The 15650-nt window shown below is 38.0% G+C and overlaps 2 protein-coding genes across 2 annotated transcripts; both read right to left on the bottom strand.

Annotated features, from left to right (window-relative positions):
- Positions 1-615: 615 nt before the first annotated feature.
- LOC140758070 (uncharacterized) lies at positions 616-1610 on the bottom strand. The gene has a single exon (XM_073094084.1). It carries the CDS (start codon positions 1514-1516, stop codon positions 812-814), a length of 705 nt encoding a protein of 234 aa, XP_072950185.1. The 5' UTR covers positions 1517-1610; the 3' UTR covers positions 616-811.
- A 4715-nt stretch (positions 1611-6325) lies between these two features.
- On the bottom strand, positions 6326-14558 carry LOC140780052 (ribonuclease TUDOR 1). Its single transcript, XM_073125358.1, has 17 exons — positions 14327-14558; positions 13550-13714; positions 13061-13135; positions 12845-12958; positions 12613-12721; positions 12144-12346; positions 11803-12024; positions 11613-11720; positions 11342-11512; positions 11050-11247; positions 10606-10971; positions 10295-10525; positions 10002-10190; positions 9848-9925; positions 9561-9755; positions 8042-8419; positions 6326-6820 (listed from the first exon to the last, which is right to left on the bottom strand). Exons 2-17 carry the CDS (start codon positions 13697-13699, stop codon positions 6632-6634), a joined length of 2976 nt encoding a protein of 991 aa, XP_072981459.1. The 5' UTR covers positions 13700-13714; positions 14327-14558; the 3' UTR covers positions 6326-6631.
- Positions 14559-15650: the final 1092 nt, after the last annotated feature.

The raw sequence follows: 15650 nt of genomic DNA, 5'->3' as shown, positions 1-15650 counted from the left end.
ACAACAGCAAGTGTACGCCCCCCTCACCTCCTGTTTCAAAAAGTGCGACTACTTATATATTTAATACTCTACTTTCATTTGTTCACCGAGGTACCCATTTGACCACTAATTTGTCCTCTTCCTAGAGTGGATAGATCTACACTCAAATCTCCCACACGCGTGTAGTTCTGATCAAAAGAATTTCCGTAATCATAAAAAGATTACTTGTCCCAAATTTGCATCACCGACCAATTATGAAAGATTAATTAGCATCTTCCCTGAGCTGCCCCGGTGACAGACAGAAGAACTCCAGCTAAAGCAACCTCGTTTGACCGAGTCAAACAGACAGCAAAGCAAACATGGAAGGGCAAAGGAGAAAGAATGATAATAAAGCTCTTCTCGTTGTCGATTGTCCGTAGTAGTAGCTTTTTATTGTGTGTTTGTGCTCTCTTTGGAACTACTAGAGAAATTAATTAATACACATAAAACTATTCAAAATTGCAAACTCATACGTGTAGAGTTTGTAACATCGAGATTATTAAGGGTTTCTTTTTACAAAGAAATTTAATTAATTAAAAAAAAAATGTAACTTTAGAAGAAATAAAAGCAAAATAGGACAACAAGTAACAAATAATCTCTATTGAGAATCGTGGCCGAAGACAGCAAAATTATCCTGGTAAGTTTCGAGATTAAGTTAAACAGTATGGTAAATTTGCAAAATAATATTTAGGTCGTGTAGCCTGTACTTTTTGGTAAAAACTCTTGCAAAAAAGTTTTCACTGACTAAAAATTTACAAATATAGTTACAATTTAACCCAGACAAAATAACCGATCACAACTGGTGGGTCCCATTCTTCTTCCTCCTCCTCCTCCTCCTCCCCTCCTTTCCCCAAAACACACCAAACACCACCATTTTCCCTCTCTTCCTCTTCTCCCTGATCGTCTCCAACTTCGGCCTCCATTGCCGCCACCTACACCTCACCAATTCCTCGTACTCCTTCTCCAACTCCACCGTGCTACATACCCTCAGACCACCGCCGCCGCCCTTTTCCTCCTCCTCTTCCTCCTGCTCCTCCTCCTCTACCAAGAACTCGTCGCTGACTCTTATCCTTAGCATACCCGTCGCCGACTTTTCCACCTCGAACGGCCTCAGCACCCCGCCGGCCTTCTTGTAGTTATTGTTATTGCCATTCCCCTTGACGAGGAGGAGGGAGGAGGCCAAGGAGACGAAGGAGAGCACGGAGTGGAAGAAGTGGGAGGGGAGGAGGAAGTAGGAGTGGCCGGGTTGGAGCAGATCCCGGGAGGACAGGGGCGGCACTTTTTGGCCGATGTAGAAGGAGTCGGACCGGCAGATGAGGTGGCGTGGATGCTCCCGCATCAGCTCCGCCGCGGAGATTGGCCGGTGGTAGATCTGGACCCGGCCGTCCGAGCCCACGAGCCGGACCGGTTCGCTCCGTTCCGGGGATGGACACGCGACGCCCGATAGGTGGAAGCAATACCATGGGATCATTTGCAGGGTTAGAGATTTCAGTCCCATCGATCTGCTATGTGTGTATGCGCATGTATGTATATGCTTGCTAAATTCGGTGATGCATGTAGTATGATGAGAAGAGGAGGAGAGATGGAGAAGAACTCAAAAGGGTGAAGAAAGAGCGAGAGAGAGAGAGAGAGAGAGAGAGAGAGGAAAAGAAGAGAGAGAGATGGATGAAGTTGGTATGAGGATGAGCATGTGGCCATGTGGGTGGGTGGGTTTTATACTTTATACTTCTATGGGATGGGTCATGGATTCATGGGGGTTGTACCCAATATGGACCAAGATAGTATTTCTTTAATTATTAATTTTTTTAAGAAACAAAATGCAACGGGTCAATTTTTCTCCATCCACCCCCATTTATTTTGGAGTCAAAAGTGGTTAAATATATTTTACCTTTTTATACTTATATCTAAAATTATTTTATTTTTTTGTATTTTCAAAATTTTCAAAACAATCTTCGTTTTTATGCCTAAAATAAAATAATTATTTTTCTATTAAATTTAACATAATAACACCAAAGTAACTAAAATATTCTTATTATGTTTGTTAGAGAAGATATTAGGTTTTGAGACAATATAGCTAAATGACTAAATGATACTCGGTTAAATATAATAAAAAAATTAAGTCTCACTTTAGTCATAAATATATAAAAATAGTTTAAGACTTTCTGAAATACATGGGCTAAAGTGATTCTTGGCATAAGTACATATATTTAACCCAAAGAGGCTTAAGTGGGTTAGCAACCTGTAGCTTTGTTGAGCTCACAGAAGACCTAACTTAGTAGTAGACACAAATGAAGAATACTATCCAAGATAACAACATAATTTGGCAACTCAATCTATACAGTGACGGCAAGAAGCATGGGGCTAACATGTAGCAGAGAGACGAGGAAGAAGTGAATCAAGATAGCGGTGACCAAACTTGATGTCAAAATACGACGAGATATGTATCGGGATGCAAATACATAGGAAGATGACAACGTTAGAAGAGTTTTATAGCAAAAGGCCTAGTCAAGGATAGTCTATAACACCAAAGGAAGGCTCTAACTATCAGGACCTAATCAGCCTAAATCGTAGAGCGATGCACTAGTGGTTGAGTTGAGGCTTCACCTGCAGCGCTGTCACCCTAGGCGATAATCGATGCGAGACAACATATGAAGAGAGAGATAGGAAGATCTGTGACAATGAAGCTAGAGAGGATGGGGAGAAGGATGAGAGGGCAATGCCAATTGTGAGGTGAGGAGGGATAAAGTAGATCATGAGAAAGAAGAGGAAGAGAATTCCAAAGAAAGGAGGAGGGGAAGAGAGAAGGAGAAGGATATCTTGATGGTTCGTTGTGGCATGTGTAGGTTCTATCAGATTATGTAGCTGTCTAGTATAATTGTTGTAGATTTAAATATAGATTCATTAACAGGTTGATGATATCATGATTTATTTTGTGATAAATTATATAAGCACAGGAGTGTATTTGTCTGTGGTGGCCCCACCCGTCATGTCGTGTACGTCGCACATATCGTGTGGGCGCATGGGCATGCACGTGCTCATGCTAGGTGGGGGGTTACAATTCAGGTGGTATAAAGAGAAGGAAAATGCCTATTGTCAATAAGGTAAAAACCTCTGGGATAGGAAAATTAATATGTTCTAACCCTAGCAGAGAGCTGTAGAATTGGTTTAAAAGAGAACGAGGAATAAGAAAAAAAATTATCCTTATCCCACCGGATGACATAGAGAAATAAGAAAATTTAAATTACCTTTATAGGTCAATGGTTTACATTTCAATAGCTCGTGATTAAAATTATGGTTGACATTTGATGAATCTTTTCAACAACATGTGCATGATTTAGACTAGTTGTGACTCAATTTTGGGGGCTAGGCTAGTCTATTTATTTACCCTATAGTCTACTAGCTCGTGATTAATTCATAGAAGACAAAAGACAATAAAAATGAGCAAACTTTTGTTGCTTGAGGAAAAAAAAAGAAAAAAAGAAAATTCAAGTTACAAATACCATTTTGGAAGAAAATTATAATTGTTATTGGGGGAGTTGCCATCTGTATTGTGAGGCGGGAGACCAGGTGCGATGTATTTACATTAATATTATCTTGGGTTCGAACAGTGTGTGACTCCAACTTTATTTATTACTCTCTTTTTTAAACTCAGTTCTCTGGCACTGGATTGGTTGCAGGTTTGACACTTTGACTGAGTTTTTTCAAAACTCTTTCGCTTTCTTTTACGACTTTTTGGATAAATCGTATTCAAAGATTCGAATCTCTAGAAGACTAAAACCCAACCCCATATTAATATTAATATATATTAATATATCTCTCTCTCTCTCTCTCTCTATATATATATATATGGTCCATAGTCCATAGTCCATAGTCTACATACAGTCCATAGTTTTTAGTCATATAGAAAGAGTAAAATAAAATGTGGGTAAATAGAGCAAGTTGGCTTCCACTATACCTGTCAAACTTGTGTGGTCAGTCTTTGTGCAAACGTTAGATTGGTAGGTGTCACTCCATTTTTGAGCTGAGACTAATACATAAATCGTACTAGTGTGAAAGTTTATGTTAGGTTCGATTTGGTCCAAAGATTGAGGTGTGGTAGGTAAGTCTCATACGTTCGTTTATTTTGTGGACCACAAAGACAGACAATAATCCTAGGACGACGGCTTAAAGTATGAACCTTTTCTTTTCTTTTCTTTTTTTGACCCAAATTAAGTCTTCCCGCCGAAACCTAATACCTAGAAAACTCATGTTGAGATGAGAATTCTCCACGTAGGTCGTAGGCCACTAATGGAAAGCTGCTTACATGTCGGTTTGACGAGTTAGGCTACAGTAGTAAGTAGTACCATGCTCTCTTGCTCTTCTCTGAGATCAATGACAAACATTATTTAAGCTTTGCAATTATTTAGACAATCTATAGCTACCATGCTAGGAGTGTTACTTAGAAGCAAAAACTCACCTACTTGGATGTTTTATTCGGATTAAACTTTGTTTTCTTTTTTTCTTTGTTGAAGAAAATAAAAGGGCGAAGTTATTTTAGGGGAGAAGAAATCCAATAAATATTTGGGTCAAAAAAGAAACCTCTTAAAATACCACCAAGGAATCAAAGTGGTATTTGATTCAATATTGTGTGTTTGACTAGTAGTAGTCTGAGGGCCCTGTCCTTTAAATGTTTTTCTGAATCAAAACTTTGAGGGGCCTGAGACAGCTCGGAGTACGAAGACTTAAAAAGAAAAGGTAAAGTAACACCCAGAGGAGTAGTTTCATCTCAATCCAACCTCATCTGATTACGTTGCACGAGAGGGTATATAATTATATATATAAGAAAGAAGAAGAAGAAGACGCCAAACGTTTTGAAAAGGAGGCAACGCAAACGAGACACAAAACTACGTCTCTCTCTTGCTCATATCCAACGCATTCAAAACTTTGAAACTTTTGAAGGGTATTTGGACTGTAGCATTTACCATTGCAAATTAAACCTTTCTAGAAGCATTTGGACTGTAGAAACGTGTGAAACAGATAAAAACTATTTTAGAACATACTTACGAGTTACGGTCCTACGTATCTGGGAGTTTTTTTTTTTTTCTTCTTCCAAAGCATATTATGATACGTCATACGTCTATGAAACCACACCTTTTTTTTGCGCTTATTATTATAATTATTAACATCTGATTATATTTGTAGTTGTCCTTAGACCCTTATAGTTTGCTTTTATTACTTTAAAAAAAAAACATCTTAATATTAGTGTTTAGGTGGTCTAACTTCTTATTTCAAAAATATTGTGTTAATTATATAAGTTTCCCTAAATTTGTATTCCGAAAATAGGAAACGTTGATCATCACCAACATTTTAGTAGTATTCTATATCCTCAATCATAGCGTTCCTATGGAAATTCTAACATAAATAAAAGAGATTGGGCTCTATCTCTCTATATATCATTAACCTCACAAGCTTGTATGTGAAGGAATGGTTTGTGGAGCAACGTGCCAGATCCAACTCCTATGTGTGTAAAGAAAAAGGAATCTCTCTTTTCTACCCCCATTTTCTAGTTCTAAATTAAAATTGGTCCCCACGAGAGGGTGGCAACAACAGTGCCAAGTCTCTAGGCCACACCTACTCCAAGGTCTCGATATCATAAAACAAAATAGATGAAGCAGGCAACAGGAAAAAAAAGAAAAGAAGGGGAATTAAAAATAGCATAAATTCGTACTTTGTAATTGTATGAATACATGGTTTGGGTTCATATACGTACAAGAATACATGCACGGCTGTTAACAGTGTATTGATATTGTAGAAGGGCATGTGCTTGTCTTAAAAGATAGTTTCTTTCGTTACTAGCAAGCAACGGAAGTTGCTTTGATTTTGATGGATCTTGAACTCCCATTACTTCAATGTTAGGTTTGTTCAGACACAACGAGAGGCATGGTGTGAGAGAGTAAAGAGCACTTTGTTCTACAATATACTCTGAAGAATTTAAGCAATCACCAGTAGCGGATTATGTAACAAAACTATTGAGTCACGTATACATGCTACTTAACATATATACGTCCATGGACACATAAATATATATACGTATAGGAATACAAACAAACAGACCTGGTGGGAGAATTAAAGATACCAAGATGTAAGAGGAGGAAGATGAACATTTGTCCCAAATAAGCTGTCTTTCGACAGGATTATCTTTTATGGGATGCAAATAGTGAATTTCATAGTTTTATGAGTTCTGATCAAATTCCACAAAGAATGAAGAGCGAGGGAAAGCTGGAAATGCATGGCAACAAATAGACTATTCAGACACAACTACATTGGGTAAAGCAACATGATATTTATTGTCTTCAGGTCTAAAAAGGATACAAAATTGTCATTTTCTATCTAGTGATATTTCAGGATACGCTGATGCTCAGATAGATTAAAAAGAAAGAAGCGACAAGTTAAGATGTCCTTATTGGGAGGAGAAAAGCAATGTCTCTCAAAGCTTTTGATGAAAATAAGATGAGAAGAAAACAACAATCAAAATGTAAAAGTAGCTCTCTAGATATTTTTTTTTTTCTTACTGCCAAGCTCCCGCGGTCTAAGCCTAATAACTTAACTCAGCACCACTTGTGGTGATGCATAACTAGCGGCGGCCTCCAGCTTTTCTCAGCGGCGGGGCAGACTCTTCATCATCAGATTGGACATCGCCATACTGCCACATCTTCAGCCTCTCACGTTTTGCTTTCGCTTGGAATTCTTCCAGATTATCCAGAGCTGCCTTTCTTTCCTTGGTATCCCATCTTTTCCTTCTCTCTAATCTAGCAAGTCCTTCCTGCAAAATAAGGTATAGAGATTTAAAATGCTCAAAGAACAAAGTTTTAAAATATAGAATCATCATCAGAATATGTACTTATGCACTACCAAGAAGCATATCATAGGTAAATAACGGAGTATTTAGTAAAATAAGCTGTTGATACTCACAATAACAACAGTAATTAATAGCTTAACAATGAATTAGCAAGAGCGTCACACAATAGCTGGAGGTTAGGAGAGAACAATTATAAAGTAGATTGACAGGGTATGATCCCAATTAGCATAAGTGAAATTACTGCTCTCATTATATATCAGGAATGTCAGACTTAATTAGTCCTTTAAGACAGTGAATTACAGACCCTAACCTGATATGACATTAAACAAAACGTAGAGGAAATTAGCAGACATAAGGAAAAAAAAAAAAAACTAGGGGATAGAGACTGAGCCTCAAATGCATGAAAATGCGCTAGTTTAAGAGGTATAATAGCTTCAAGTTAAAAAGTCATCCATTCAGCCAGGCAGTTTGAACACAACATAACAAATGAAATATTCCTATTGAATCTCCACCACACCGCTGTCAAAGTCATAGTGATGTACCAAAGTAAGAACAGAAGTCTGTGAGCAAGAAACAGGAAACACTCACAGAGGCAAGGTGAATCCCAGGTAGCCAAGTATTAAAGCAAAATGAATTATAAAAAACAAGTAAATCCACATCTGATTTAAAGGTTTAGAAGATTTGGAGACATCATTTGAAGATATCCAAAGAAGACAGAAGACAAGACATAACAGTAATGAAGAACATTGGTAAATTATAGGGGAAAAAAATATAACATATCTCTCATGAAAAAGTTACTGTAGTCAAAATATAAATAGTTGCAAATTCCTAAAGTTATATGATAGACATCTGTACCTACCTAGCTACAAACTGACAATGAATCTTAAACCAATAAAATGACTGCCATCTCACTTCTTGCACTAGTTTAAGTTGAGCGAAAAGGAAATAAGCTTAGTCATGATGTACCTAGCTGGGAATTCCATCAAGCTATATGGTAGGCATAATTATGTGTCTACCTACCGACAGGACAATGAATTTTAAACCTATAAATGATTGTAGTCTCATTTTAACGAGACTAATTAGAGGTGAATGTCAGAATATAGATGTGGAATTTGAAAACTGGTAAGGTGCTATGTAAATTCAGACCGGCAAAAAACAGACTAGCAAAATGATCAGGTGACCAACCTGCAACATGGCAGCATTAATACTGGTTTCAGCTTCCACATCAACCAAAGTCACAATAAGAACTGTTCCTGTTCCTTGTCCTCTTACTTTTCCTCCAGAAGTATCTCTATCCTCAATCATAGCCCTGAACTCTTTTGAACTATTAAGAGTGCACTCACTGAAATACTCTGCAGCTTCTTGACCAAAATCATCCTCTAAATCAGGAACTTTTATATATGCAAGACTGCACAATTGAGCCAAACCAGGTGCTGATGAGACTGAAGAATCTAGAGGTCGCAAGCGACTGTATGGAACAGTTTCCTTGTTCCCATAATCAATGTAGAATACTTCAAAGTTGTCTTTTGCAGATTCAACTGCTCCTCGAGGTCCATTTACAACCTATGAAAAGACCAGACAAGTTCATGATGGTCAATATCAGATATTACCAGAACACTTGAAGCCTTGTATTATAAGTAACACAGAGTTAGATTAGATCTATCTTTCACCAAAAAAAGCAAAACCGACATCATAGAACACTAAGTTGCATCAAGGCTAGATGGTTCTTTTCATTATTCAAAAAATTTCTCTTGCAATATTCTCAATATTATATGCACTTTAAAAGTGGTAGGACTACCCTGTTGTCGATACCTAATAAGGTAGCATGAGGTTTCCCATCTGTCATTATATTTGTCAGCCCATAGACGGCATTTCAGAATGGTCTCAAGGAAACGTAATTGTGTCAGAATACAAGTATGCTATTTAGCTAGTAAAAATAAAATTGCTATGGTCATAAACAAAGAAATAACCTGGATGATGTTTTCCATACAACTGCTACCATACCATTCGTTCGAGAAAAATAAAACCTTCTCAAATTTAGTCTAATGATTGAGAACTGAAACTTACATTCTAAGACAAATTAAGTAACTATCAAAGACCTGAAGCAACTTATAAACCTCAGGTGAAGTACTTGAGAAGCAAACAAAGGTGAAAATTTGTAGTAGGATAAAAGATAAAGTACGAGATTGAATTTCCAGATAATTTCGGTACTCAGAGCAGAAAAGTATTGGAAGGAAATTATCAGAGCTATCCAGACACATAGAGCAAGGAACCTAAAGTGTAAAAGCATAGAAATTATAAGTGTTGGAAAATCTCATTTACAAGCAGTTTCTCAAAATGTAAAAACTACCTAAGTACATAGTTTATCCAAGTTAACCCGGACAAGCATTGTGTATCACACTCGTGGTCTAAGTTTCATATGACATGGAACAGTACCGCCCAAAGTTATTGAAAACTAAGGCCAAAAGTCATTGCTCAGGACCAAAAGTACCATGATCAGTGGTTTTGGCTTTCATTGCGGACCACTATCAGCTGAAACAATCTCTTTTGGCCCTAACTTTCTGTTTTTTTTCCTAGGGATCAAAACTTAAAACCTAGATAGAAACTGAAAGTATGAACCATGATTACACCTATTGCAAAAGCGTTGCTCCAACAGTTAAAAGATCTAGTAGTTTGAAATAGCTACATCTGGAAGTATTCATACCATGGCTCTGTTCCAGGAATTATCCACACTGAATTGGGCAAGGACAATGTCACCCTTTGCAGGATTAAAAGCACCAATAACTGGTGCATCTAGGAGGTTCAGCGAGGCAAGCTTCTGTTGAATAGCTGCCACCCTCTGATCACCAACGGTTTGGACGTAGAACTTTCCACCACCCAGGACTTCAGTGACAACAACCTGGCAATATCGGTACCAAGATTAAATAAGTGCTTCTTCAAATTAAGGGCTCCAGTAATATCTAATATCATTAAAAATTTAAAATTTAGAACCTTGAGAACTTCCTTCTGCTTTGTATCAGCTGTAGAAGCATTGGCAGCTTCCTCTCCTTCAACATAGTTTTCCCATATCTAGAAACAATTAGGAAATAGTAATTAGCCAATATTCAGAAATTGGTGGACATATAGTTTAGTAATCATAGCTCACTTTCAATCTCTGCTTCTTTGCAGATTGTTCGGCCTGTGAGAGGAGGTGAGCATCTGGAACCCTGTCCGAGCCAAAGGAATTTTGGAGCTTTGCTAATCCAGCTTCAAGAAGAGTAGCAGCCATGTTTGTCTTGGACTCCCATAAGGAACCTAAGAATGTTCCAGTCCTATCAACAGTTTCAACCTCTATCTGGATAGTAAATGCACATGATTTAGATAAAGGACATAAATGAACTTGATATATATATATATATATATATATATATATTAAAACTTTAATGGGAAATAAATCACCTCAACATCACGCTGCAATATTTTTCTTCTCATTAACGCAATAGCTTCATCTGAAAAAGGTTCATCTCGACCAGGACACCTAACACCAGAAAATGAGAAGGCAATGCTGCATGTTTCCTTGGGGATCAATAACTTAAACCGATGACCACTAAGAACATATTCAACGACAGCAGGATGCCTTCTATTCCGATGCAAAAATGGCAAGAAATCTCTTGCTTTTTTAGCTGATGCCTGAACAGAAAAGGCATGCTATGAATAAACCAAATGATAGAAGTAGAATAATTTTTACAGCTCCAGTTCTAATTTCTAACCGTTGTCAGATCTGTTATGTGCATCACTGGAGGATCCTTGGCTGAATGAATCCCTTTCTTTCCATGAACGGCACGTGATTCAGCTGCCAAAAGAGCCTCATAGTGGTTTGACCTTTCCTCAAAATCTCGGTGTCTAACTACAGTAGCAAAACCACGTGAAACAACCAGCTCAGCAATATTTGCTCCAGCAATTTGGCTCCCAGAAGAGGGAGCAGAAGAAGTATCATCACCATCAGCCTTTGAAGGTGAAACCAGAGAGACAGATCCAAAATCCATCACTCTAGAATCAGCTGAGTTTAATACAGCTGCGGAAATGGGTCCATCAGTTGGGCCGACTTTCCTAGAATATTCCATCGACACATTCACCTGAAATAAATGGACAAATAGCAAATAATTAATATCAGTCGAAGCATTGACCTTTACTACAGAACCTCATAGACGTACTTGACGCCCAATAAGACGTGTGCGCAAAAATTCCCTAGCCTCACGAGCATAGGGTGCTGGTTTTTCATCTCGACGAGGATTCCCCATCTTAGGAGCTCTAATGCTTGAGAGGTTAACCCGTCTCTCTGCTGAAGGGCTGCCATAAGGAATGGCATCATCGGCAACAATTATGCAGTCCCCGCTGACGACTTCTACCACCTAGAGAGAAAGCAGATGTAACTATAGAATAAAACATCTAGGAAGCATGTTGATTAGGAGAAAATGGTTTTACAAAAGTCAAATAGCAACATACTTTTCCTGTGAAGTTCTGATCATGGATTGCCTTTGAATTTGAAGCTGGGGGCACATAGTTTGTCCAAATCCTCAAGCGGTCCTTTTTTGCTTGAAGCTCAGCAGCTTTCAACTTCCGCTTGGCATCATCCTCCATCATGTTTGCACTCCATTCAACATACTTAGCTAGACCCTGCACAGCAAATTATATAATGTTTTTCGCGTACTTGTCAGATGTTAGAACTTCTTTTACCAGAAACTATTGCTTAACATGTGATGAGGGCAAAACTTACAGTTTGTACAAGCTCCAGAGCTAAGTCCTTAGCAGTATCACCATCAGGATAAAATACTGAACCGATTAAATTGCTGAACTTGTCTACACCCTCCAACACAATTCGAACCTAGAGTTCCAAAGCAATTAAGGAAATTACTGGGCACACGCTAACAGTTTGACAGAATTGAGATCTAAAAAGAAAGACTTACATCTCTATTCAGGACACGAATCTCAGTGAAATGTTTCGCTTCCCTCCCAAATGGATCTGGTGGAACTTCAGTGGATGAGGTCGCAGAGGCAGCAAGTCTCTGTGCTGAAGTCAGCTGTGGACGAGCTTCACTAGTAGTAGAAGCTTCTCCATTTGCATCATCGGTGGTCACTTCAGCTTCAGGAATCACATCATTGGTAGGCCTTCTTCCCATGGACGGAGCCTATGTTTGAAACGCACAAGCTATTGTTAAAAGAAGTTACAGACACACACACACATAGAGCGAGGGGGGTGAGGAAGATGAGAACTCTTTTTGCCAGATTGATATACTATGGTGCATACCTGTATTCCTGCAACAAAAACTTGAACAAATTGGAACTCTGGGAGCAGGTAAACGCGAACAGTACTGCCATCGCGAACCTGCTCAACAATGGCTTCCATGGGTTTTCCCTTATTAGCACCTAGCAGAGCCATGGCATTTAAGTTACTCGGGTCCCCTATGGCTGAAGGTGGCAGGTCTCTTATTGATGCCTCCGAAGCACCACCTACCTGTAACAATTATCAAAAGAGAAGCACAAGTTTGTGAGCCTTCACGATGCTTATACCACAGAAGCTGCTCTAGCTTCCAGACAAGAAACCTAATGCTACTGGGCATACAAAGAAGACTCTAAACTCAAGTGGAGGATCAAATTGATCCACATGCTCTGCAAGCATTACTGCCATGGCATGCAGTGCCATTCTCAGGAGGAAGATGGAAGAAAGAATATACTCTCTAGGAAAGATCCATACGACAAACAGAGAATGGATATACTAGCCTTGCTCCAACGACCTAAACCCTGCTGCTTAGCTTGCTCCTCCAATCGCTGCAGTTCTGCCAAGTAAGGGCTCACTTCACCTTTCTGTTGGCCCTGTTCCCTGACCTGCATAGACATTTGTAACCATGCAATAAGCAATAGTACTTGCTTGTCAGCAAGATAACAAGTGCGATGACAAAGAGAGCAACAAGAAAGGTATAAGCCTATAAGGCAACTTGTATTATTTACCTTTGCCCATCCTTCAGAAACAACTAAATACGCCAGATTCTTATCTCCAAGAAAAACAGAACCAAATTCTCGACCTATAGATGGAACTGTATAATCCACTTTGAATGTGACATCCTACAAGAGGAAAGATATAGATTATAGTTTTTTCCAGAAACAGAATTAATATGTTCGGAATTAAATGAAGGTTAATAACTTATTGTGGTTTAAAATGATGACCTTTCCTATGCAGAGCTTCCTTAGATACTCCCTGCTGTCCCATGCAAATGGTTCGTCAATGCCACCCCGGCGAGCCTATTGAATAATCACCAATAAGAAAAAGAGAGGCTGATGTCAGCAGAAATAATACTTCCATTAATGGAAACACATTAGTTATATATCAGAAACACCAAATGAAAAGATTTAGGTTCAGCGCATAATGTCAAATTGCTGGATACGTGTCACTAGCATGCTTTGGTAAAAGTATACGAAAAGACATCATAAGAAATGTGCACCATGAAATTTAAGCATCTTATGAGGTTACAGGATATTAGCTTTTTGATGAAAGAAGGATAGGAACCAATCTTCTATAAGAAAATAAATTACTGGAACATATGCTACTCTGATAACATAAACCTAAATTGAGGTAGCACATCTGAATTCAAACAGACATTAAATATACAATTTTCTTCACATGGATGAGCGATCAGCCAATGTACATTGACGTACTAGTCTAGGAGCAATGAGCGAAGATAAGGTAATAGTCTTTTCAGGTGGGATCTCCGCTTTTGTGCTTCCCATTATCACCAGACAGTCGCCGGAAGTAACGGCCTTTACTTTCCCCCTCAACCATCCTGTAGCTCCGGCCGCTGTTGCCATGTCAGCAGCTACAACCTGTCACCATCAATCACCCTCTTCATCGTAATAAAAGAAGTCATATCAAGTTCAAATTTACCAACATGCGAACACAGACACCGTTCTTTCACAGGAAAAATGTTGCATATTGCTGGAATTTACATGCATGCAGAGAGCAAGTAGAGTAGAAAAAGAGGCAGAAAATTTTCTATTATCTTTCCTTCCTCTAATTGAGTGAAACAGATGATGGCCAGTTGAACATAAAGAAATGCATATTTTTTTCTCGATCTTAGTGACCTCCGCCATAAAAAAGAACCAACTTTAACAAAATCCATTCAGAAGATTCCATCAAAACAAACAAATAAAGCTCAACAAGACCTCAGATCCGTTCCAACAGATCAATCAAACATCTTAATCGAAACGTAGATCGGCGCCAAATAACAGAATTTCGAAGAGAATGCAGCGAGAATCAAGCAAAACCTTACTAGATCGACCAGTACGACAGAGATCGACGACTATATATCAAAGAGACGAGCTCTAATCACATAGAAATCCAAGATCCATTCAAAAAGCATGCAAAACGATCGATCTTTCAGCCAAAAAGGGACAGATCGCTGTTGATTTCGGTAACATCTGCGGCTACAAACTTACCCCGATCTGTGATCTCCGGAAAGGCACCGATCTCCTACGAGAAAGAGATCCGATCAGAGCTCAAGCTGCTCTTCCCCTCTTTGGTATTCCACCGCAATTTGATCCAATTATAAATGAGAGAAGGGGAGGGAGAAGCGTCAGACTCGGATGCGAGACAACGCCTCGTGGAGGCTTCGGCCGGAGAGAGACAAGCGGAGAGAAAGGCGTTACAGTGATGGAAATTGAAGAGAGAGAGAGGAGATAGATATAAAGCCTAGCAAGGGAAATGGATGAATGAGAAGTCCAGGATACCCTTCTATCATTAGAGGAATTACCAAATTTGCTGTCCACACTACAATTGTTATCCTGCCTTAAATACTTATTCAATTCTGCGCCATTTTTCCTTTTACATCATAAAATCTACTCCTGTCTAAAGTAATTATTATAAAAAATATATTTAATAATTTGATGGCTCGATTTATAACTCGACCCATGATTAACTCTTTGTCTAACCCATACTATACTATAAGTTTAAGTTAAAAAAAAAATTCTCAAGACCTCATGAATTATGCATTATCATGCATATTGTCAACTTAATTCTCAATTCTCTAGTAATTAAAGATTTTTATACTAGAGGATTTCGAGTTCATTTAAATTTATTATAAATATTTAAATAATTATATAAACTAAAAAATATGTAGCTACACAATTGTATTTCTTCTATTATTTAGCTATTTTTAACTAATATTTAAATTGAAGTATATCAAATCATGTGATTTATATAAAATTTGTATTACACTTTTAGTTACTCTTAGGGTAAATAATACGATAGATAACTAGATAATTTTAATAAAATGAGCACAGGGTTTACTTAGATCTATCCAGTTAGCTAGCTGAAGTGCTGGTTGACCTTTTCTTATGAGCTCAATTAAATTTTCGGTCTGATAACTTGAATTGTCTTATTGGTAGGTTTATTAATCCTGAGATAAAGATTATGCAGTGATGAGTGTTAATAGAAGTAAAAATTTATGCAAGGTGATAATTATTAATAAAGATATATTGCTGGTAACAAAATAATATTTAAAAGAGACATATTTCATCGAGATCACATAAAGTTGACTAACGTAGCAAATAATGCACACGAAATCAGATTGAAACTTAAAATTATGATAATTTATAAAGTAGCCGAGATGTCTAGAATCTATAAGTACTGGTAGGGTAAATATTGGTTTTCTGTGGTAGAAAAATATGCATCACTCTGCTAATTTATGCACCATGAGTACTAAGATAAATCCTTAAAGTAAAATAAAGTAAAAAAGCAACTAAGATAAAGTGATTCCTTCCC

Source organism: Typha angustifolia, chromosome 3 (genome assembly GCF_048772165.1).
Source record: "Typha angustifolia cultivar Huaian chromosome 3, ASM4877216v1, whole genome shotgun sequence".
Taxonomy (NCBI): Eukaryota; Viridiplantae; Streptophyta; class Magnoliopsida; order Poales; family Typhaceae; genus Typha; species Typha angustifolia.
The sequence above is the reverse complement of the archived record's forward strand: the minus strand, read 5'-3'. Positions and strand labels throughout refer to the sequence as shown.